We start from the raw sequence: 23163 nt of genomic DNA on the forward strand, positions 1-23163 counted from the left end.
GCCCAGTGCACCCCCACCCCAGTCCTGCTCTGCGGGCCGCTGTGGAGCGCCCCCCACTGAACAGGGCCGACCATGTACCAACACCATGTTGCAGAAAAGACAGAGCCAAGAGGAGTCGTAAGAGACGCAGTGGCTTCCACCCTAAGCCGTGGACGCGTGCCATGCTCCAAGGACTGTGGCGAGACCCACACCACAAGGAACTGAAGCCCCACCCAGGTTCAGTGAGTCTCTGAGCCCCTTCCCCACCCAACAGCCTAGGAGGGAGTCATCGGAGAAGTGGACCCTGCAGCCGCAGCACCCTTGCGCTGACTCAGCCCTGGGGTGCACCTGGCTTGCACCCTTAGCCTGAGTCCTGCTCCCAAACTCCCCACAGAGAAAGCTGGAAAGAACAAAGGGGCTTGATTTGAAAGCTGTTAAATTGGGGGGGGGGGGGGGTCCCAAATACACATGATCTCAGTCTCCCACAAAACACCTGGGGCCTCCAAAGGGAGAGCAGAGAACCGGAGCCACGCCCCCTGATCTAAGCAAGAAAGTCACGGTGCCAACGTCAGCCGTGGCTGGCCTCGCGCCCTGTCTATAGCTCCGCCTCAGCTCCAGCATCCGTCACAGACCAGCGTCCGACCCAGGCTCCTGCGTGACGTGGAGCTGTGTCTTCAGTCTCCCTGAATCGGGGACAGCCCCTCAGTCTCCATTGTTCATGAAGGAGTCCTCCCAGCTCCCTGCCAATGGCACCCTGGGAGGCAGCAATGACACTCCATAGTGTCTCCTCCCCCAACGCGAGACACCTGCTCTCAGCCCTGGCTCCTGACCTCACCCCACCCAGCCCCAGCTGTTCAGGAATTTGGAGACTGAACCAGAAAATGGAACCTCTCTCTCCCTCTCCCTCTCCCTCCCTCTGTCTCAAACAAAAATAAAGAATTCTTTTCAAAAACCTGAAACATCCTCCGCAGACTATAAGGAAGAAAAAACCAAAAGGTATTCGCTGAGCAGGATGAAAATAACCCCAGTTGGAAGCTCAGAGTTGCAGAAGGAAAGCTACTGACTGTCTAAGAAGCAATAATAAGCTACTGTGGCTAAAAACGTGCAGAACTCGCAGGCAAGGCGAGCGTGTAGCCGAGCAGTGTTTACGGTTAGAAATATTCAAGAGTCTTGCATCATCGAGGCCGAGGTTGTAAAAGCATTTAAACAACGTGAGTCTTTGATAAATGAATGTCACATTTTGCCATCTCCATGGCAACCACCAAAAGAAAAGTGGGATGTTGTACAACATCCAGGTTAAAAGGGGGAAGCGGAATACTAAGAATTGAAAAGTACGCAATCAATCCCCCGAAGAAGAAAAGGAACATGGAGACAGTTGGGGGACTGAGTCGTCTTAGTCCCACATAGATCAGTGTTTGTATACAATCTCAGGAGACAAAAGATCCAAACAGCAAAACAGAAAAATAAATAAATAATAAAGGCCTGAACATACATTTCTCAAAGGTGATGACATAGTCATGAGGCACATGAAAAATATGCTCAACATCTCTACTCGTAAGAGAAATGCAGTTCAAAACCACAATCGGGGCCCACGCTGTGGCGCAGCGGGTTAAAGCCCCAGCCTGCAGTGCCCGCATCCCATATGGGCGCCGGTTCGAGTCCTGGCTGCTCCACTTCTGATCCAGCTCTCTGCTATGGCCTGGGAAAGCAGTAGAAGGTGGTCCAAGTCCTCCGGCCCTTGCACCCACGTGGGAGACCCGGAAGAAGCTCCTGGCTCCTGGCTTTGGATCAGCCCAGCTCTGACCATTGCAGCCATCTGGGGAGTGAACCATTGGATGGAAAGCTGACCTCTATCTTCTCTCTCTCTCTCTGCCTCTCCAATTTCAATTAAATAAATCTTTAAAAAATAAAATTAAAAAAAGAAATGAAAATTTTAAAGGGATATTTCACCCTAATTAGAATGCCTATTAACAAAAGATTAAAAAAAAAAAAAAAACAGCCTTGACAAGGATGTGGAAAAATGGGAGCCCCGTCCCCCGCTACTGGGAACGGAGCCGAAGACGGTAGTTATGGAAACCAGTATGGAGTTTCCTGAGACAATTAAACAGGCTGTGCTGGGCACGCACCCGCGGGAGATGAGGTCAGCCGCATGCCCATGCTTCCTGTAGCCCCATTCACAATAGCCAGATATGGCATCAACCTGCGTGTCTCTCCTCAGGCGAACAGATAAAGAAACTGCAGTCTGCATAACGGAAATCGCGCAGCCATACCCAGAGGGCACCCCGCCCCTGCGGAGTCACGGAGGGCCCGCAGACGTCGCGTGAAGTGCAATAAGCCAGGGATGGGACATACACCACACACTCTCGCTTACCTGTGGGAGTTGAAAAGAGTTGGCCTCCTAGGAGTGCAGAGTAGGGCTTGGGAGTCGCTGGTCACAGGGTACAACATCACCAGCTGTCTGTTGTGAGCAAGGTGACTGTTGTTCACACTGTATTCTTGAATGAAGAGACAGTGGGTGGGTTAAAGCCCCAGCCTGCAGTGCCAGCCAGCATCCCATATGGGCGCCGGTTCAAGTCCTAGCTGCTCCTCTTCTGATTCAGCTCTCTGCTATGGCCTGGGATAGCAGTAGAAGATGGCCCAAGTCCTTGGACCCCTGCACCTGCGTGGGAGACCCGGAGGAAGCTCCTGGCTCCTGGCTTCAAATTGGCTCAGCTTCAGCCATTGCGGCCATTTGGGAGGGAGGGAGGGGGGGAGGGGAGGGAGGGAAGACAGTGGGTGTTACGTGCCTTCACCACAATAAGGATGGTGACATGAGCTGGTGCACTGGTAATTAGCTGGATGTAGCCACTCCATGATGCATGGGTAGATAGCCTTCAAAATGTCATGTTGTACATAATAAAAACATGCAATGCTACAGGCCTATGGAAAATAAATAAAAAGAGGGAAAGGCGGCTTTTAGACTAGATACAAAGTATCCGTGCAGCTGCACAAGGTTGATGGGAAATACCGCTAAGCAGGCCAAAGCACAGTAACACCACACCCTCACCCCAGCTGACTGGCACCCATCCAAGAGAACCTGAAAGCAAAAAGATTCACGAGACACGAGAAAGGACTTCTGGCTCTGTGGGCACGGGGGAGGCACGCTCAAGAAAAGGCGGTCTCCACGCACCTCGCTCCTGACAGCACACGTGGGGGGGGAGGGGTTCCACGCCTACGAGCGATTCTCCCACTGAGCAGACACCTGCGATCGGTTCCCTCCGACGCTGCCACCTGCAGTTTCTGCGGGTCAGGGGCTCAGTCCTACAAGACTGCCCCCAGCCCGGCCGCCAGTCACGGACCGCTGGCCGCCCGCGGCACTGACCAACTCAGCCGGACCTCAGTGATCCGAATTCACTTGACCTATTATGGAGGCCATGATAAAGGACACAAAGGAACCGCCCTTGGTGAGGTCCGGAAGGGAGGGTCCCCGGACTTTCAGCCCTGCAGCAGGGGGATGCGCCCCCCAGCCCCCAGGGAAGCTCCGCAGAGCCAGCCAGACTCTCACGGAGGCTCCACTACACCGCTCATTAATGAAACCACTGGCTGGGGCGGGGCGGGGGAGGGTGGGATTTGCCCAGAGGCGGGTGGAGCTGGGCTGACAGTTGCAACCCTCTAATCACGTGTGGGCTCCTTAGGCAACCAGCCCATGCCCTCATTAGCATAAAGTGAGGTTGACGGAAGGGCTTCTGGAAGTCACAGAAAACCCTCCTTTCTCCCCACCACTCAGAAAGCCCAGGGGTGTTAGGAGCTCTGTGCCAGGAACCGGGACAAAAACCAAGAGAGATGTCTTGTTATATCCCAACAGTACACGTTCCCACTCATGTCAGGAATGAGCTTCTCTGCTCAATGCAATCATTTAGGCGATCATTAGACAAGCAAAGGCAACAACAAGAAAAGCAATGGTGGGAAAACCTAAGACAGCGCTGCTACAGAGAGGATCGCTGTCCCGGAAAAACACAAGATTCCATGGACAAACCACCAAAACCAAGGAGAGACTTGGGAAGACTGCAGGACGGCGCATTAATGCAAAAATCTGCAGCCCTCCTATAGACACACACTAGCCATCAATGCTACAATGGAAAAGAAGATGCCACCCACAGGAGAAACCAACAAGCAGCCGGCGCCGCGGCTCACTAGGCTAATCCTCTGCCCGCGGCACTGGTACCCCGGGTTCTAGTCCCAGCTGGGGCGCCAGTTCTGGCCCGGTTGCTCTTCTTCCAGTCCAGCTCTCTGCTGTGGCCCGGGAAGGCAGTGGAGGATGGCCCAAGTGCTTGGACCCTGCACCCGCATGGGAGACCAGGAGGAAGCACCTGGCTCCTGGCTTCGGATCGGCACAGCGCACCAGCTGTGGCCATTTGGGGAGTGAACCAACAGAAGGAAGACCTTTCTCTCTGTCTCTCTCTCTCACTGTTTAACTCTGCCTGTCAAAAAAAGAAATCAAAAAGCAGCCACTTCACAACTGTATCTTCTGTAAGAAAAACTTCAACACAAGGCACAAAAGCAGAGCTCACAGATGGAAAGATGCAGCCCGTTTGGGGTAAGTGGACGTGCAACGTCGAGAGAAATCAACTCACCCAACCCATAATTCACAGAATTCTTACCTGAAATTAAATGTACTTGTTTTAAGAGTCATACAGGTGAAAAAAAAAAAAAAACAAAAACAAGCAAGCAAGGATCCCAGGGAAAACCCTGGAGAGAATGCTGAGGGGCCAGCATGGGGCAGAGCGGTTTCAGATGCTACCGACCACGCCAGCATCCCCTCCAAGTGCTGGTTTGAGACTCAGCTGCTCCACTTCTGATCCAGCTCCCTACTGGTGCACCTGGGTCTAAGCAGATGGACTAAGCGCTTGGGTCCCTGCACCGACATGGGAGGCCAGTGTGGAGTTCCAGGCTCCTGGCTTCTGCCAGGCTGGTCCTGTCCATTGCAGGCACTGGGGAGTGACCCAGTGGATGGAAGCATACTCTGGCTCTCTGGCCAGTTACCTCCCTCTCTATCACTCTTTCATATACAATTTTAAAAAAATAAACTTTAAAAATAAAATGAAGAGTGCTGATATCAGGAGTAGCAGCCCCCCAGAGAGTAAAACAGTGAGCCGGTGAGGCGCAGGCCTGTGACTGGGTCCCAAAGGCACTCAACAATCAGGAAGCCCAGGAGGAGCGCCAAGTCCACAGTCACAACAGATGGGAAACCCGGAACCACTGCAGCAAACAGGAACTTCTCAGCTGGCGCTGTGGGGACGGCGAGAGAGACCCGGGAGAACAGACAGCCGGATCCGTGCTTCGCAACACACAGCAGCATAAAGCGCAGGGAGACCAGAGATTAAACATAAACAAGGTGAAATCGTTACAAATTTTAAAGTAGGGAAAATTCTCTTACCCAGAACCTAGAGGGTAAACTGTTCCAGATTTAAGAAACAGAACAGGTAATGTTCGGCACACTGATGCTTGAAACGCCCACATCCCATACAGGAGCCTGGTCTGAGTCCTGGCTCCTCTGACTCTGACCCAGCTTCCTGCTACCGTGCACCCCGGGAGCCAGCAGGTGAGGGCTCAGGTTGTTGGCCCCCACCACCCGCATGGGAGACCTGGATGAAACTCTAGGCTCTTCGGGCCCGGCGCCGTGGCTCACTTGGCTAATCCTCCACCTGCGGCACCGGCATCCCATATGGGCGCCAGGTTCTAGTCCCGGTTGCTCCTCTTCCAGTCCGGCTCTCTGCTGTGGCCTGGGAGTGCAGTTGGAGGATGGCCCAAGTGCTTGGGTCCCTGCACCCTCATGGGAGACCAGGAGGAAGCGCCTGGCTCCTGGCTTCGGATCGGCACAGCGCTGGACATAGCAACCATTTGGGGAGTGAACCAACAGAAGGAGGACCTTTCTCTCTCTCTCTCTGTCTGAAACTCTACCTGCCAAATAAATAAATAAATAATCTTTATATATATAAAAAAAGAAATTCTAGGCTCCTGGCTTCAGCCTGGCCTAGCCCTAGCTGTTGTGGGCATTTTCAGAGTGAGCCAATGAATGGAAGATCTTTCTCTCTGTTATAAAAGAAAGAGGAGGTGGGGAGTGAGGATGGAAGGAAGGGAGGGAGGGAGGGAGGGAGGGAAGAAAGAGCAAGAGAGAGAAAGAAACAGCTAAATGTAACAACTGGACCTAGAGTAAATCCTAATTTGAATAAACCATTCCAGGGACAACAAAGAAATCCGAGTACAGACCAGACAGTAAAGAATTAACACGTCAGTCTGGTGCGCTAACAGTACGCATGGTTAAGCAGGAAACTGAGACGCAGAGTTATGGGTTGACTAGGATATGGCTTCCAGGCTCCCGCACAGATTTAAACCCCAAAGTTGAAAGCTGATACTAAGAGAGTGGGAATGGAACCCGACTGTGGTATTGCCAAGGTGGGCCTGACGGGAGGCCCTCAGGTCGCTGGAGTCCCTGGGGCGTGTTCTTGCAAGAGAGTTGGTTGTAAAAGCCGAGTTGGGCCCAGCCACTTTCTCCCAGCGTCCTGGCTCGCGTGTGATTGCTGTCCACATACTCTGCCAGCACCTTCTCAGGCAGCTGAACCCATGGGGCCTGAGACACCAAAGCCATGAGCCAAATTACACCCCCTTCCTTCCTAAGTGGTGTGTCTTGGGTATCTCAAACACCTGCCCTGTCCTAGGCTCTCACTGCAGTCATGAAAAGCTAATACAGAAAATGGGACCAAGGAGCAGGGTCATTGCTATACTTGAGGGTGTGCAGGACCTTTGGAGTGGCAGGAGCACCCTAGAGAGAGCCTAGAACGCAGTAGCAGTGTGCGGGTAGCTCTGCTGGAGCTTAGAAAGTGGCCACTGCTGACCGACACCTGGACAGAAAAAGCCATGCTGATGAGGAGTCGGGTGCAAAGGAGGATTCTGCTGGGAACTGGACTAAAGCCGTGCTCACTACTTCACAGAACAACCTGTCCGTGCGGAGCCCGCGCCCTGGGGTGCCTGCAGGTGGCACGTGAGACGTTTAGGGAGCCAGGAATGAAATGCTACGGTTCGAATAGGACAGGGCGCCCAGACTCGTGCAGGTGGTTAGATCCTAAAGCCCTAAGTGATGGTAACATTTACGGTGTCTAGGAGGTCCGCAGGTCCCTGGGAGGTGGTTCTGGTGAAAGAGTTGGTTGTAAAAGCCAAGGTGGCCCCGGCCACGCTCTCTGCTTCCTGGCTCACTGTGTGTGACTGCTCCTCTGCACCTGCTCTGCCAAGGCCACCCTCTGGCCCCGCCCACGGCTGAACCTGGTCTTGGACTGTGAATCTCCAAAACCGTGAGCCCAAGCAACCTCTTTCCTTCCTAGGTAGCTTCTCTCAGGTATTTTGGCCTGGTGACAAGAAGCTAATACTAACACTGAAGTAATTGGGGATAAAATACCATGCTTCAGTTAAAAAAAAAAAAAAGATAAAATCCAAGGTTTGCTGGTAATTCATAAAGCAAACACTTCTTGTTTGCAAAGCTGACTGCCATTTTATTATCCTCATCACACTTAGGAACTATTTTAGAGTCAGAATTTTGAGAAAATATTCTAGAAAGTACCAAAAATGGCACCCAAATCAAACTCTTCACCCACGGACGTGCACATCCAGCTCTGCCTTATGCTGTTAGCACCTAAGTGACGCTGGCCAGGGCCACCCCACAGTGGCCAGATGCTACCTGCAAGGCAAGGAGGAGTAACTCCCTCACAAGGAAAGAGCGCGAATCCGTCACCAGGGCTGAGGACAGCAAGTTGGTGGCCCTGTCAGGAGAAGCCCTGGGGTGGGGTGTGCTCTCCGCTTTCCCTGCCCCTCTGTCCATCTTTGGGAAGGCAGCCTTGGGCAATCCAATCTTGGTGGCAGCCGCTGCTCCACCGTCTCTACAGATGGGAGGTCCGGGCCCAGGAGGGACGTGCCCTCGGCACCTTAGTCCACTTTCTGTTGCTGGAACAGAACGTCTGAGACCAGGTCATTTATACAGCCGTTCCTTTGGCTCCTGGTCCTGGAGGCCGAAGCCCCAGAGCACGGCAGCGGCTTCTGGTGACATGACAGAGGAGAGAGAGAGTAAGCAAGCAAACGTGTGCAAACACAAAAGCTGGGAAAGCCAAACTTGTTTTCCTAACCACCCACCTGGGGAGAAGGGATACATCCCCGTGGGAAAGGACGCAGCCCCTCCCGGGCACCTGATCACCTACCTGGGCCCCACCACCCAGCGCTGCAACCATGGCAAGTGAATGTCATAGGGGAGCAGCCACACTGAGACCCCAGCAGGGCCCCGCCGCAGAGCAGAGCAGGGTGGCTGCGGCAGCTGGTGCCAGGTGGGAGAGCAGGGAGGACACGGCTTGGGGAGAAGTGGGGTGCAGGGCAAGGATGAGGAGGGGGAACTGAGGAAGTCCTGCCTTGATTTCCGGGGTGGTGCAGCCTGGGAGAGCCTGGGCCCCACAGGAATGGACCTTTTCTTGGCACTCAACGGCGAAGGTAAGAAAGGGGCAAATACGCAGGTGCACCTCTTCCCCGGAAAAGCCGGGCATTCGGCTTGCCCGGGAGCACCCGAGGCAGGCAGGCAGGCAGGCAGGCATCCCGTGCAGCCGCCGCCTTGCAGGTCACTATCCCAGGGCCGGTTTGCAGCTTCTAGAAGTTTCCTTGGGCAATATCCTGACACTTGCTTTCGCCTCCCAACCTGGATTTTATACATTTGATCTTGAAGAGGATTTATGTCCCTCCTCACCACACCGCCTCGCTGCCATGCTGACATGTGGTCCAGCTGGCCAGGGTCTGCTCAGCGGGAGCTCTCTCCTGGGGATGCAGCATGCTACTCCAGATCATCCCAAACCCTGAGCAGGGCCAGGTGCTGTGGCACAGCAGGTTAGACCATCACTTGCAGCCCCTGTCAGAGTGCGGGTTGCAGACCCAGCTGCTCTGTTTCCAGTCCAGTTTCCTGCTAACCCATCCCGGGAGGCAGCAGTGTGATGGCTCAAGTGCTTGGACCCCTGCTGCCCATGTGTGAAACCTGGATGGAGTTCTGGGCTCCTGGCTTCAGCCTTGCCCACCCCGGCTGTTACGGGCATCTGGGGAATGACCCAGAAGGAAGATTCTTTGTCTCTGCAACTTCTGTTTCTGTGTCATCACCCAGAATAGTTTTGTTTTTGTTTGTTTGTTTGTTTTTGACAGGCAGAGTGGACAGTGAGAGAGAGAGAGAGAGAGAGAGAAAGGTCTTCCTTTTGCCATTGGTTCACCCTCCAATGGCCGCTGTGGCCGGCGCACCACGCTGATCCGAAGCCAGGAGCCAGGTGCTTCTCCTGGTCTCCCATGGGGTGCAGGGCCAAAGGACTTGGGCCATCCTCCACTGCCTTCCCGGGCCATAGCAGAGAGCTGGCCTGGAAGAGGGGCAACCGGAAGAATGTTTTCTAACATTTAGAAATCACACATTCTATGAAGGCAAAGAAAACCACAATCAAAAAAGAAACCAATCTCAAGATTCTAAACCAGACATGAGGGCACATTGAAAATTTCATGGGAAAATGGATTTAAAAACTAATACGCATTTTCCACAAACTTTTTGAAGACCCCATATTGGGAGGGAGTCTTTGGTAGCAAAACCAACTAGCACAGGCATGTGAACGCCCTGTCAGAGACCCCAGAAATACAAGTAACTGGAAGTAACCTCACCTCACTTCCCCACATCAGGTCTGGAGCAGCCACACAGAAGAGGCCAGCTCTGCCCACGCAGGGGACGTGGGGTCCACGTGTAGCCCACTTCTCGGGCACTTCCCATGTAAGAGTTCACATGCATTTTCAGCATGCACACAATCCCTATGCGAGCACCACAGGGACCTCTGTTTTTCAGAGGAAAGCGAGGCTTGAAGAAGTAAAGCAGCAGGGACCGGCACTGTGGCACAGTGGGCTAAGCCTCCACCTGTGGCCAGCATCCCATATGGACGCTGGTTCGAGTCCCGGCTGCTCCACTTCTGATCCAGCTCCCTGCTGATGGCCTGGGAAAGCAGTAGAAGATGGCCCGAGTGCTTGGGGCCCTGCAACCCGCATGGGAGACCCAGAAGAAGCTCCTGGTTTTGGATCAGCGCAGCCCCAGCTGTTGCAGCCATCTGGGGAGTGAACCAGCGGATGGGAGACCTCTCTCTGTGTCTTCCTCTCTGTGTAACTCTGCCTTTCAAATAAATAAATAAAAAGACATAAAGCAGCATGTCCCAGGTGACAGTGTGAAGGCTGGGATTTGAAGGAGCAAACCCAGTCCTGCTGTGGGAGATAAATTTTTTTTTTTTTGGACAGGCAGAGTGGACAGTGAGAGAGAGAGAGACAGAGAGAAAGGTCTTCCTTTGCCGTTGGTTCACCCTCCAATGGCCGCTGTGGCTGGCACACCACACTGATCCGAAGCCAGGAGCCAGGTGCTTATCCTGGTCTCCCATGGGGTGCAGGGCCCAAACACTTGGGCCATCCTCCACTGCACTCCCTGGCCACAGCAGAGAGCTGGCCTGGAAGAGGGGCAACTGGAACAGAATCTGGCGCCCCGACCGGGACTAGAACCCGGTGTGCCGGCGCCGCTAGACAGAGGATTAGCCTGCTGAGCCGCGGCGCCGGCTGGGAGATAAATGTAACACATGCCATTCTCATGGGACACCTGTGACACCAGAACACATGGGCTGGCACAAGGACCAGCTGCTGTAGGGCTGTAGGACAGGTAACAAGAAAGCTGCTAAGTTCTACATACTTACATCTGGCCACTGCTGCCTCCCAGGGAGGCCTGAATTTGTAATTTTTTTTTTTTTTTTTTTTTGACAGGCAGAGTGGACAGTGAGAGAGAGACAGAGAGAAAGGTCTTCCTTTGCCATTGGTTCACCCTCCAATGGCCGCCGCGGCCGGCGCACCGCGCTGATCCGAAGGCAGGAGCCAGGTGCTTCTCCTGGTCTCCCATGGGGTGCAGGGTCCAAGCACTTGGGCCATCCTCCACTGCACTCCCGGGCCACAGCAGAGAGCTGGCCTGGAAGAGGGGCAACCGGGACAGGATCCGGTGCCCCGATCGGGACTAGAACCCGGTGTGCCGGCACCGCAGGCGGAAGATTAGCCTAGTGAGCCGCGGCGCCGGCCAACATTTCTAACACAACAGAAGCTGTGAGCTATTCCTTCCTGGCTGTGGCTGTGGCTCCATTTTCAGATTTCTTCAACTCAGACTTGGTCACATCAGCCACCTGCCTCTCCTGGCGCTGGGTCCCCGCTGGGTGCGGGTTCAGAGTCACCTGTAACACGCCCAGGTCCTAGCCCACATCCGAGAGAAAGCGCAGGGGCCAACTGTGATTTTGTAAAGCTTTTCAGCAGCGAGGCTGAACCCGTTTGAGCGGGTAAGGAGGACTCAGGGGCGGGATCACTGGAGGGCACACACACCACCCCTTTGCCTGGAAATGCGCTCGCCAGCGAAGCGGGAGAGGTGCCGAGGGGGACGCCCTCCGAGCCCTGGCTTCACCCACGGTGTCCACACGGACTCTCTCCTCCAGCTCAGTCTGTCCCCACTGCAAACGCCCGCTTCACATCACTGGAAGTGACCTCTGCCACGCCGCAGCCTCACCCCACCGCTGCACAGGTCCCCATCTGGTCTTCCCAGGCTGTGTGCCAAGCACCTCTGCACTTCCTACTCTAGGCAGACCCTGCTGAGCCACCGGCCAGGCCGGCGACTCGGGCTTCCTGTGCCCTGCCCACCCACACCCACTGCCAGCCGCTTGATTTGGCTCCTGGCTCACATCTCCTCTTTTTATTTCAGTGTCAGCTTTTAAAGTAAGTTTAGGAGCAGTCAGAGGTCACTGAGTAGATACAGGGAGCAAAGATTTACCAGCAAATAACCTTCCCCCCCCAATCCTAAAGGTAGCAATTTCAGACAATCGATTGGAAAAACAAATAAACCAGCCTTTCCAACAGGAAATGCCAAGTTGTATCTACACTATCCTTCTGCATGGTCCAACCAACGCAACCCATGAGCACAGCCAGTGTGCCTGGCCTGCCCAGGGCAGCAGCCCAGCTGCGGACACAGCTGGGCTCCACTCACTGGCCACTTCCTTCAACTTCACTTGTGCTGACCAAACGCTCAAAGCGCGTGCCGTGCTATTGGCCAGCACGGCTCCCCCCAGCCCAGAATTCTGCTCCTCCAGAATCAAGCCAAGCCTGAAGAAAGCCCGGCCCCCCATGGGCTAAGGAAGCCACTCTGAGGTCTACACCTCCTTGCTGCTCTTAAGCAGCACCCCCAAGTTTTGCAAGGGGGGGGGATTGGAAATGCATACAAGGCTGAAGCTGAAACTTACCCACATTAACCCCCAACTGCCTACCCTTCTTAAGCATCGGGACATGCCCTGAAGGCGGGAAATTATGAAGACAAAAGTCTGCAGGGGGCTGGCGTGGTGCTGCCGCAGGTTAAGCTGTTGCTTACTGGTCCAGGCTGCTCCACTTGGGATCTAGCACCCTGCTAACGCGCCTGGGAAGGCAGTGGGGGATGGCCCGAGGAGTCTGGTCCCTGCCACCCATGTGGGAGACCTGGATGGAGCTCTTGGCCCAGACTTGACTGATGGGGCCCCTTGGGGAGTGAACCAGTGGTAGAAGCTGGGTTCCACCCATAAAACTTTACAAACAAAAACCTTTGGGGGCTGGTGCTGAGGTGTAGTAGGCTAAGCCGCCGCCTGCAGCGCCAACGTCTCCTATGGGTGCCGGTTTGTGTCCCAGCTGTTCTTTTCCCATCCACATCCAGTTCTCCACTATGGCCTGGGAAGGCTGTGGAAGACGGCACCTGCGGGGGAGACCCAGAAGCAGCTCCTGACTCCTGATAGGACCACCTGGGGAGTGAACCAGTGGATGGAAGACCCCACTCCCTCTCTGTAACTCTACCTTTCAAAGAAATAAAAATCTTTAAAAAAATTTTTTTCAGGTAAACAGTGTATTGAAACCTGTGGGTGGTGCCTATGTGTGTCCTAAATCCAGAGTTCCCCTGGAGAAACACCATTCGGTGAAGATTTAAGGTGAGGAATTGGGAGGCCATTAAGGTGCCCACACACGCCTCCCTCTCCAGTGCTCTGGAGTATATTTTTACAATTACAGGGACGGCTTGCTTCCTCATCCCGTCTCCCTGACAGCACAGGCTCTCTGGGAGCCGGCGATGCGGGGAACCCCTCACTGCACTCATCCCATCTCCTCCCAGCAAGCACCCAGTGCGCCCCACACAGGGACCAGGGAGAACTCCCCGTGCGGGGGGGGGCCGCGCTGGCACCGGCAGGATGGCTCTTGGTGGATGATCTTACGGAACACCTTTCAGGTATTCAAAGGGATGATAACAAATAAAATAAGCTATTTCCTTAGGGTTTCTTCTAGGGCCGATGTCTTCATCCTGGGAGAGAAGTCTAGGTCAGGACTCGCTGCTCCACTCTTCCTGACAAGACCCGCTCCAAGTACATGGAAGACGGCCGAGCACGGCCGCAACGTGCCCAAACTGTGCGCAGCCTGTGTCCGCCCACACGTGGCACTAAAGCCAGGCCGTGGATTTGGAATGAACCATCCGCTCTGTTACTATGGACACCACCACCACCACCACCACACACACACACACACGCGCGCGCGCGCGCACACACATGCACACACAGAAAGCAAAGGTAAAGACAAAAACATAGCCAGGAAGTGGAGTGCCGAGACTGGGGTGTGTGGCCTAACAAAGGAAAGAAACAGTGAGAGGAAACTGGGTCTGCGTGTGTCTCCTCTTGTTAAGAACGCGACGCTAAGCTTTGAGAACGTCCAAGCTGGGACGCAGCACAGGGGCAAACACAGCTGTCACTCTGTGTGCCGCAGGTAATGATTGTATACACGTGGTTTCACCACTCTTTAAATAAAAATGTAGTTTTGGTGTTTTTTCCTACAGTATCACAAAAGGTGCTTTCTCACAATGTGGCTAGTTCAACTTTTACGTAGCCCAAACCTCATTCCTTAAAGCGTTTCTTACCTTCTGAACGCCACCTTAATATCTATTTACGCCGAAAGAGAGAGGACACCAGGTGCAAAACCGATTCACTGTGGCAGCTCTACAAAGTCCCTGGTGTGGTGTGTGGTGAGGGCCGGGGCGGGGACAAGGGTATCTGGACTCTCTCCTTCACCCAAGCAGGTCCAAGCCTGCAAGGTCACAAGCAGGTCACACCCCGGGGAACGCCCCCCCGCGGGAGTATTAGCACTTTGAATCCCAGAGGAATTCTGTGACTGTAGTCACCCCTCAGAGAAATCAACCCTAACAAGAAACTTGTGCAAGCGCCGCCTTGTGCCTCGCGCCTCCGCGGACCTACCAGACCTGCACCAGAGCAACTGCATAGGAAGAGTTTTACTGGGTTTACATTTTCTTAACTTAGTTTTAAAAAAAGCAGAGTAAAGAGTCTGAGGACAAATTATTCAACTGTTTATCATACATAAGACCGCATGACTATAATACAAAGGGGGGTTCTGTTTTCATTTAACGTTACAATATACACAGCAAGTCCGGACTAGATCTTACAATCTGAACACAGGTATTTAACCTTTTCCATGCTGTTTATGTTACAATGCACAGAAGTCCTGTAACCAAACTGTGTAGTGAAGCACACAAAACTGGACTGTGACGTGACACAGTAGGCAGAAGCCTCGCATCTCACCATCTCCTGGATGTAAGTATCGGTTTAAAAACTGCTTTAGGTTTTTGTTTTTGTTTTTTGGTGCTTGCTAAGATGTGGCAACCAGCACAGGGGAAAAAAAAAAAAAAAAAAAGACCTGACCCACATAATCTCTCAGCCTTATATTCGTAAGCAGCAGTAACTACTGAATTCCTCGATATTGCCAGACTCGAGATGCTATCCTTTCACTCGCGGTAAACTACCCAGTTCAAAAAAAATCATCCACAGGCTTGACGCTGAATTACAAAATAAATATGGATTTCCTGATCAACAACAAAAAATGTCTGTGGTTTATAAAAACGGATATTTCCAAGTTTCATTCACATTTACATAGTTTTCAGCCTTTCTTTTGTCACTGTTCACATATAAAAACCTGCTTTTGTTCAGAAAAAAATTGACCTAGTCAGCCACATGGAATTGACCAATAAGAAGAACCGCGGTGCTGGGCTGCGCTGTTCTGAACAGGGTTCTCGGCAGAGGTAGATTACTGCTTCTTTTGCTCCTGGACAGGTAAAACTGTTTCTCTTCCTTCTCCCAATCCAGCCGCTCAGAAGGCTAACACCCTCAAATTGGCCAATTTAAAATGGGAAGTCAAATGTGAGCAGCCGCCAGGCTGTGTGACATTAAGGCCGCGTAGTCTCAGACGAGGCGCCTGTGAAACACCAGCCTGCGCGCTCGCTCGGGGCACGCGCGACTTCTGCTTCCCGCCTGCTCTCGGGGGAACCTGCTGGTGCGATCAAGGTCTTGCTCTCGAGTTTACAAGTAGGTTAATCAGGAATGCAAGCATCAACTGCTGGTTCCACAGCTTCTGGACCCAGTGTCCCTTTACCTTCAGAAGCCTGAACACACTGAGAATGTAACAGATGTGGTAATCTTGAATTAGGTGTCAATCTATAATGTTCAGTACACAGATTGCTGTAAATGTATTGGCTATGGAGTCGACAACAGTTCCAGTTTTGTTTAAGCAATAGTACAGCCATAATTTTCAACTGACATTTAAAAATGGTCTAGTTACACCTTGTGTCAAAGTGCAGAACTGCTACATTATTGGTTACAGACATCTATGTGCTATAAAAACAGCTTTGGTACAATAAATTATCAAAAAAGAAAATAAATTTTTGTAAAATTCACAGCATAATTGTGAGGCAAAAAAGCAGTCACATAAAATTCTGCATTTCTTTAAAAATGTTCAGGATGAACAGAAGACGTCTTTGTGCAGAAGAAACGGTGGAGATGCCACGTGCCGAGAAAAAGCCGAAGGAAGGAAAAGGAAAAAGCAGGAAGGGACACAGCTGTAGCTATTTCCATCAAAGCAAACCACTACTTCTGTGACCTTCAACCAATAAGGAAGCCAGCTTTATGACACACGCAAAGTGACCTTGCGATACCTTACAATTAGTGGGTCACAAAGTCTATTCTAAAAGAAAGGCCTCTTGAGTTACCCATTCTCTGTGTTTTCAGCATTAAGGACTGTCTGCGAACGCATGTCCGAAGTGATTGCATCTGAAATGGTAGGCTCTTCTAGTTTCGAGTCCAAATCCATAAGGCCAAAGGTTATCCCAAAGACCACCACTCAGACCTCCCCAGGACTGGCCACGAGCGACCCGCTGATTGCTTCTCAGTGCACCTTGGTTGGGAGACCAGTCTCGTCCGTTCCTATCTCACTGTGGTGTCTGCACAGGAGACCCACAGGATCCCGTGTCACTGCTGCTTTGCTCCTCAGTAGGTTCAGACAGGAGAGTCCCGAGCCCCGCCACTCGGCTCGCTCAGTGCGCCCGACACACTCCAACGCAACCGGCCCCGCACACAGCTGAAGACGACGCTTGTGGAAGCTGGAGGCCCTCTTCCTCACAGTACTGCGTTTCCGTGCCCGGGAGAGTGTTTAGAGGACTTAAAAACCCAAAGTTCCCACCCCAGCCCACCCCCAACCCAAACCAAAACCAAAAACAAAACCAAAATCAAAAACAAAAAAGGGGCAAAATAGGAGGGGACAAAGTATCACCCTTATGGGGCCCTTTATGCAAATTATATGTGCAGTGCCTTTTTATTTTAAAATTAGTTGGCAAATGACCAAGACCAACATCTGAACATTAACTTTTGTTGAATAGAAAGACAAAAAAAACCCACGATGACGGGGCTGTGGCAAGTGAAATGGGGGAGGCTGAACGAGGACAGCTCGGAGCGACCCGTGAAGATGGGCTTGGACATGGCTCTGTAAAAACTTCATTGTCCCTTTGCAATCTTTTCAAGTTAAAAAAGAAGCCAGCTTTGCCCTCTTGTAGCGGTTCAGTGTGTCTGTTAATCTCCTTCTGACTCAAGCAGCTTTGCACTTTGTTTTTGGAAAAAAACACCACTTCTATAAAAACACACAAGAAACAAACTCAAGTTTCAATGTAGTCACGAGCTAGCTACAGGACTCTGCTGCACACACACTCCTGTCATGGGGGACTCCTCTCTATCAGCCCCTTGCCTCATCGTCAGATGTCCTTCAGTCATGTAATGTGCAGGACCTGTATTAGCAGAAAATTGGTATGTTGGATGTCCAGCTATGCCAGTCTCTTGGCGGGGATTGGAGTAGACGGTCAAATTAACGTCCATAGCTCCATTCTGTCCAAAGTCCAAGGTGTTAGCAGCCACTGGGCGGTTCTGGTAGGCCTGGTTGCCTTGGTTACCAGTAGAGGAGGAAGATGTCGAGGAAGAAGTTGTTGAGGAAGACAGGGATGTCATGGAGTGGTGACTGTGGCCAACCTCCATTGAATCCTGGGTAGAGGAGCTATTCGTTGGAGAATTGTAGACCCTCGGCCTGGTCCGGTTGCCCAAGGCTTGCTGTCCATGGTGGTGGTGGTGGTGGTGGTGGTGATGGTGGTGGTGGGAACTGTTTCCATGGTGATGATGCAGTGCGTTCTGCTGAGGGGCTACATGGAAGGTTGTTTCCTGAACGGGATGGGTTTCAACAGTGACTTGTGTAGGAGCTTCAGTGCCTGACCAACCAAGAGGAGCAGGAAACTGCTGACGCACCTGCGAGGACAGTTTGAAAACAAGGGTTACTAGAGCACTGCTTCTAAACCTTCCTTCTCCAACAAGCGCTGACGCTCACATTTACATTAATCAGAGACGGACTTCAAACTTGTAACACGCTACATAGTTCTATAATACGAAATCGAAAACAGGTTCCAGAGTGACACATTTTACCTCGAGAGCTGCCCCTTTCCTGGGAGCAGTATTGGTGACAGGAGTCCTGTTCACCTTCCCTAGTTCAGGGCCGGACAGCACTTCTAGAAGGCTCAGAAGGAACTCTCTACCTCCCCCGAAGCCCCTCCTTTCTCTGTCTTTCTTGGTCCTCCTATCCAGTGCTTAACAATTCCTCCATCCAAGCCATCAGGAATACTGCCGAGCCTGCCTATAAACCAGATCCCAACCAGTCTCTCCTCTCCAACTCCTCCACCCTCTCTCCTTCCAAGCTACCTGCGGCTCTGGCCTCGACTAACACCTTTGTCCTTACCCTTCTCCAACTTACGCACCAAACACCAAAGGGCAGCAGGCACAATCTCCTACAAACACAAACCCAATCACTCCTTTTTTTTTTTTTTTTTCCTGACAGGCACAGTGGATAGTGAGAGAGAGAGAGAGACAGAGAGAAAGGTCTTCCTTTTTGCCGTTGGTTCACCCTCCAATGGCCGCTGCGGCCGGCGTATCATGCTGATCCGAAGGCAGGAGCCAGGTGCTTCTCCTGGTCTCCCATGGGTGCAGGGCCCAAGGACTTGGGCCATCCTCCACTGCACTCCCGGGCCACAGCAGAGAGCTGGCCTGGAAGAGGGGCAACCGGGACAGAATCCAGTGCCCCGACAGGGACTAGAACCTGGTATGCCGGCGCCGCTAGGCAGAGGATTAGCCTGTTGAGCCACGGCGCCAATCACTCCTTTTAAAATCTTTCTCAAAGGCCGCTCACTACAACTGCAGGTATGAAATGATCCAAACTCGCGCAACAGCTGCGTGACCTGGCCCACGGCCGCTTCTCCAGCCAGCCCCCCCCCCCCCCGCCGGGCTGTCAGCTCCAAGCACAGAGGGCGCTGTCTCCATTCCTCCACTGGCTAAGAGCTTTCAAACGCCATGGGGCGTTCACACTCACAGTGCCCTTCTCCTACAACGCGCTTCCTTCTAACTTCTGCTAGGATGCCTCTTTCTCAACAGTTTGTGGAAGAGACTACCACACACAGCACACGTGAACACATGTGGACCTGAGCACAGGGCCACACTACACTTCCCAGCGTGGCATGGGACACAAATGAACGTCATGGAGGTCACTGCTAGCCTGGCACACAGTTCCTCCCACGTGTGCTGCTGAATCCAGTGGACAACCAGGCCTCAGGGGACAGTGGAGTCACAAAATGGCCTGAGACCGACACACAGGAAGGCAGATATGCCACTAACCTGAAGTCTACCCTGTGCTATTAGAGTAAAAAAAAAAAAAGAAAGAGAGAAACTTCCTACTTTTAAGCTAACATATTTTGGAGGCCATCTTTTAATCAGAGTTCGGCTTTTTTTTTTTAAAGATTTATTTGAAAAGCAGAGCATCAGAAAAGAGAAAGAGAGATTGGGGGGAGGGTAGAGAGAACATGTCTCCACCTGCCAATTTACTCCCCACACGGCTGCAACAGCCAGAGCTGGGCCAAGCCAGAGCCAGGAGCCAGGAGCTCCATCCAAGTCTCCCACATGGGTGCAGGGGCCCAAGCTCTTGGGGCCATCATCTGCTATCATTACAGGGAGCTGGATCAGCAGAAGTAGAGGCGCCAGGAATTGAATGGGTGCTCCAATATGGGATAAACCTTCTATACCACAACACCAGCCCCAGAGTTTGGCCTACTCGTAATTTATTTACTTATGTCACTGTAAACTCTAGGAAGGCAAAGACTTGTCTCTCACCAGTCACTAGTGCAAACTGGTTAAGTTCCATTCGATACAGATGGCCTGAGAACCAAACTTTCAGAGCCACCACTGACAACAGTCAGCAGAATAACTGGCAGTTCTCAGACAAAAAATACAACAGCAGCCGCCCTGTCCATGAGGGGGATGTCCCAAGACCCCCAGTGGATGTGGGACACGGTGACTATGTCACAGGAGTCCCTCAGTACCTGGGGGGAGCTGGCTCCAGAAGCCTCCCTCCCACCTCGTGAGTACTCAAATCCTCGGACGCGCAAGTCCATGCTGGGAAAGGGGCGCCTGCACAAACCTATGCACCCCCATTCCCTGTGAATCACCTCTAGCTGACGTCCCTGGCACAGTGTAAATACTACGCAAATAGCTGCTCTACTGTACTGCTTAGGGAATGATGACAAGAAAAAATGTCTGACCACGTTGAGTACACATCCATCCAACTGTCTTCCACATAAATATCTCCACTCTGCAGTTGGTGGAGTCAGTGGCTATGGAACCCACAGCCACAGGGGGCCGACTGCACCATGCTCTTTTTCTCACAACACCACCCTGCTGTGATAGTTGAGCTTATAAAGTATACCTGGTGCAGTAAGAGATCACTAATAACCAATAGTAACATAGGATACACAATATAGTGTAGTAAAAGTTACGTGAATAAGGGCTCTCTCCAAATAGCTTAGTGTACGTTGACCTGCTCATTGAAGGTGGTGCTTACAGTTTTCCTTGGCGTCTCTGAATTGGCAGGACCCAATGCCGAGCTTTGGGGTCGTTACTAAGTAAAACCAGGGTTACCTGAACACAGGGACCACATTGGAGTGGCAGCTGTCACACTAAGATGCCTACCGAGGGACTCACGAACAGGTAGCGCACGCGGCACGGACGCGACCAGGAGACAATGACTCAGGTCCAGACAGGCTGGCAAGAGAGTCCATCACACTACTTAGAATGCTGCAGGCTGGCGCCGCGGCTCACTAGGCTAATCCTCCGCCTAGCGGTGCCAGCACCCCGGGTTCTAGTCCCGGTCGGGGCACTGGATTCTGTCCCGGTTGCCCCTTTTCCAGGACAGCTCTCTGCTATGGCCCGGGAGTGCAGTGGAGGATGGCCCAAGTGCTTGGGCCCTGCACCCCATGGGAGACCAGGAGAAGCACCTGGCTCCTGCCTTCGGATCTGCACGGTGCGCTGGCTGCGGTGGCCATTGGAGGGTGAACCAACGGCAAAAAGGAAGACCTTTCTGTCTCTTTCTTTCTCACTATCCACTCTGCCTGTCCAAAAAAAAAAAAAAAAAAAAAAAAAGAATGCTGCAGAATTTAAAACGTATACACCATTTCCAGAATTTTCCATTTTATATGTTTGGGCCACAGTTCACCACAGGTACGTGGGAGAACACTGCCAAGGACGTTAAATGCTGCAGCCATTCCAGTCGCTGAATGTGAGATCACGTGGGAGGCAGTTTCGCATCGACTCCTGGAGCGGACACTATTCCCTGACCCAGCAATCTATAGCACAGAGCACTTACACATGTGCATCTACAGAGAGAGCGTCTTTGTTCATGGAAAACAAAATGAAAAGATGATTTTTGAAATCCATGCATACTTTTCTCATAGCAAGCAGTTTCCATGAACTTTTTTTCCCAGAACTGAGATATTCAGGATGATTGCACCATTATTTATAATAGTAAAAAAATATTGGAAATGAAATAAATATTCAGTAATAGGGAAACAGCGACACGACTTAGAGGATGTCTAAACAGTGTAGCACCCTGCAACTGTGCCCCAGCCCTTTGAAGGCTGACGCACCTGTCTCTCACTGACATAAAGAAGGGCTGGCTCCAGGCTCCGGGCTCCAGCAGCCCGCACGGGTGCCAGCTCGAGGCCCAGCTGTTCCATTTCCAGTCCAGCTCCCTGCTACTGCACCTGGGCAAGCACTAGAAAACAGCCCAAGTCCTCAGGCCCCTGCCACCCACGTGGGACACCCAGATGAAACTCCTGGTTTTCGCCTGGCCTGGCCCAGCCCAGCCCTGACCATTGCAGGCATCTGAACCAGCGGATGGAAGAACTCTGCCTCCTTCAAATAATTACATAAATCTTAAAAAAAAAAAAAAAAAAAAAAAAAAAAAAAGCTCCAGAATATATTATCAAATGTGGACAAACTAAGATGTTAAAAGGAATGTATGGTGTGTTACCATTTGTGTACAAAAACTGGGTGACAATCATACTTGCTGGTGTATAAATAAGAGATATCAAAAATGGCTGCAAACCCCTAATTAATGTTAGTTTTTATTAGAGTTGGGTGGCTAGAGGACATGGAACAAAGGCCGACTTCACGGAGTCCTCCGTAAAACTGACCGCCTTTAACCATGACTACCTCAACTGTCCAGACACTGAGCAATGAAGGAGTGGGAGGCACACGGGCGGGTGCTCTTGGTGTCTCCGTCTTCGCTGTACTGTGAAGAGGGAAGGATGAAGACTCAGGGGAGTCTCTGGCAGGAGCGATGCTAAGTCAAGACCTAAAGCAGAAGACTGAGCACAGAGCACCCAGGCCGAGAACCTGCTCAACGCAACAGAGGGAGAGCCGTGACACATTGCACACAACGAGAAGCAACAGTGCGAATGGAGTGGGGAAGGAGGAAAAACACAGCCCTGCGTGGGCCCAGTGCGTGGACTCCTGGACACCTTGGCAAGAAGTCTCAGCTGTATTTTAGGTGCAAGGGGAAGGCAAAGACTGGTTTAACACAGAGAGAACAGCGAGCTCAGTCTGCTTCGGTCAAGCTCACTCGGCTGTAGGAGTGAGAATGGTGTTACAGGTGCATGGAACTGGGTGTACGACGACTCAGCATAACACTAGAGAGGTTATGAGAGGCAGAAAAACTACACACTTGGGGCCTACCACCCACGTGAGTCTGAGACCCAGATGGAGTTCTAACATCTTAAGATGGCCCAAGTACCTGGCTCTGGCCTGGCTCTGCTCCAGCCACTGCAGGCATTTGGGGAGTGAACCAGCGAGTGGAACAGCTCTTGTCATCTGTCTCACTGTCTCTCTGCCTTTCAAGTAAAATGAAGATACATAAATTTTTAAGAACTCAGAAATAAAGGCACTGGGGCTCAGGGAAGAAATCTCAGCCAGAAGTAGATTAAGAATCACGGACATGGGCCGGCGCCATGGCTCAACAGGCTAATCCTCCGCCTTGCGGCGCCGGCACACTGGGTTCTAGTCCCGGTCAGGGCACCGATTCTGTCCCGGTTGCCCCTCTTCCAGGCCAGCTCTCTGCTGTGGCTAGGGAGTGCAGTGGAGGATGGCCCAAGTGTTTGGGCTCTGCACCCCATGGGAGACCAGGATAAGCACCTGGCTCCTGCCATCGGAACAGCGCGGTGCGCCGGCCGCAGCGCGCTACCGCGGCGGCCATTAGAGGGTGAACCAACGGCAAAGGAAGACCTTTCTCTCTGTCTCTCTCTCTCTCACTGTCCACTCTGCCTGTCAAAAATAATAAAAATAAAAAAAATAAAAAAAAAAAAAAAGAATCACGGACATGATGGTGACTGCA

General features: G+C 52.2%; 1 protein-coding gene across 9 annotated transcripts in view; it reads right to left on the reverse strand.

Moving 5' to 3' along the window:
- Positions 1 to 14416: 14416 nt before the first annotated feature.
- The window catches only part of DYRK1A (dual specificity tyrosine phosphorylation regulated kinase 1A), a 143921-nt gene continuing 135174 nt past the window's right edge, over positions 14417 to 23163 (reverse strand). For all 9 annotated transcript variants that reach the window (XM_062205005.1, XM_062204979.1, XM_062205015.1 and 6 more), the window contains one exon: positions 14417 to 17705. In XM_062205005.1, the coding sequence (XP_062060989.1) occupies positions 17085 to 17705 (621 nt within the window). In that variant the 3' untranslated portion in view covers positions 14417 to 17084. The remainder of the gene's footprint in view (positions 17706 to 23163) is intronic.

This window comes from Lepus europaeus, chromosome 2 (genome assembly GCF_033115175.1).
Source record: "Lepus europaeus isolate LE1 chromosome 2, mLepTim1.pri, whole genome shotgun sequence".
Taxonomy (NCBI): Eukaryota; Metazoa; Chordata; class Mammalia; order Lagomorpha; family Leporidae; genus Lepus; species Lepus europaeus.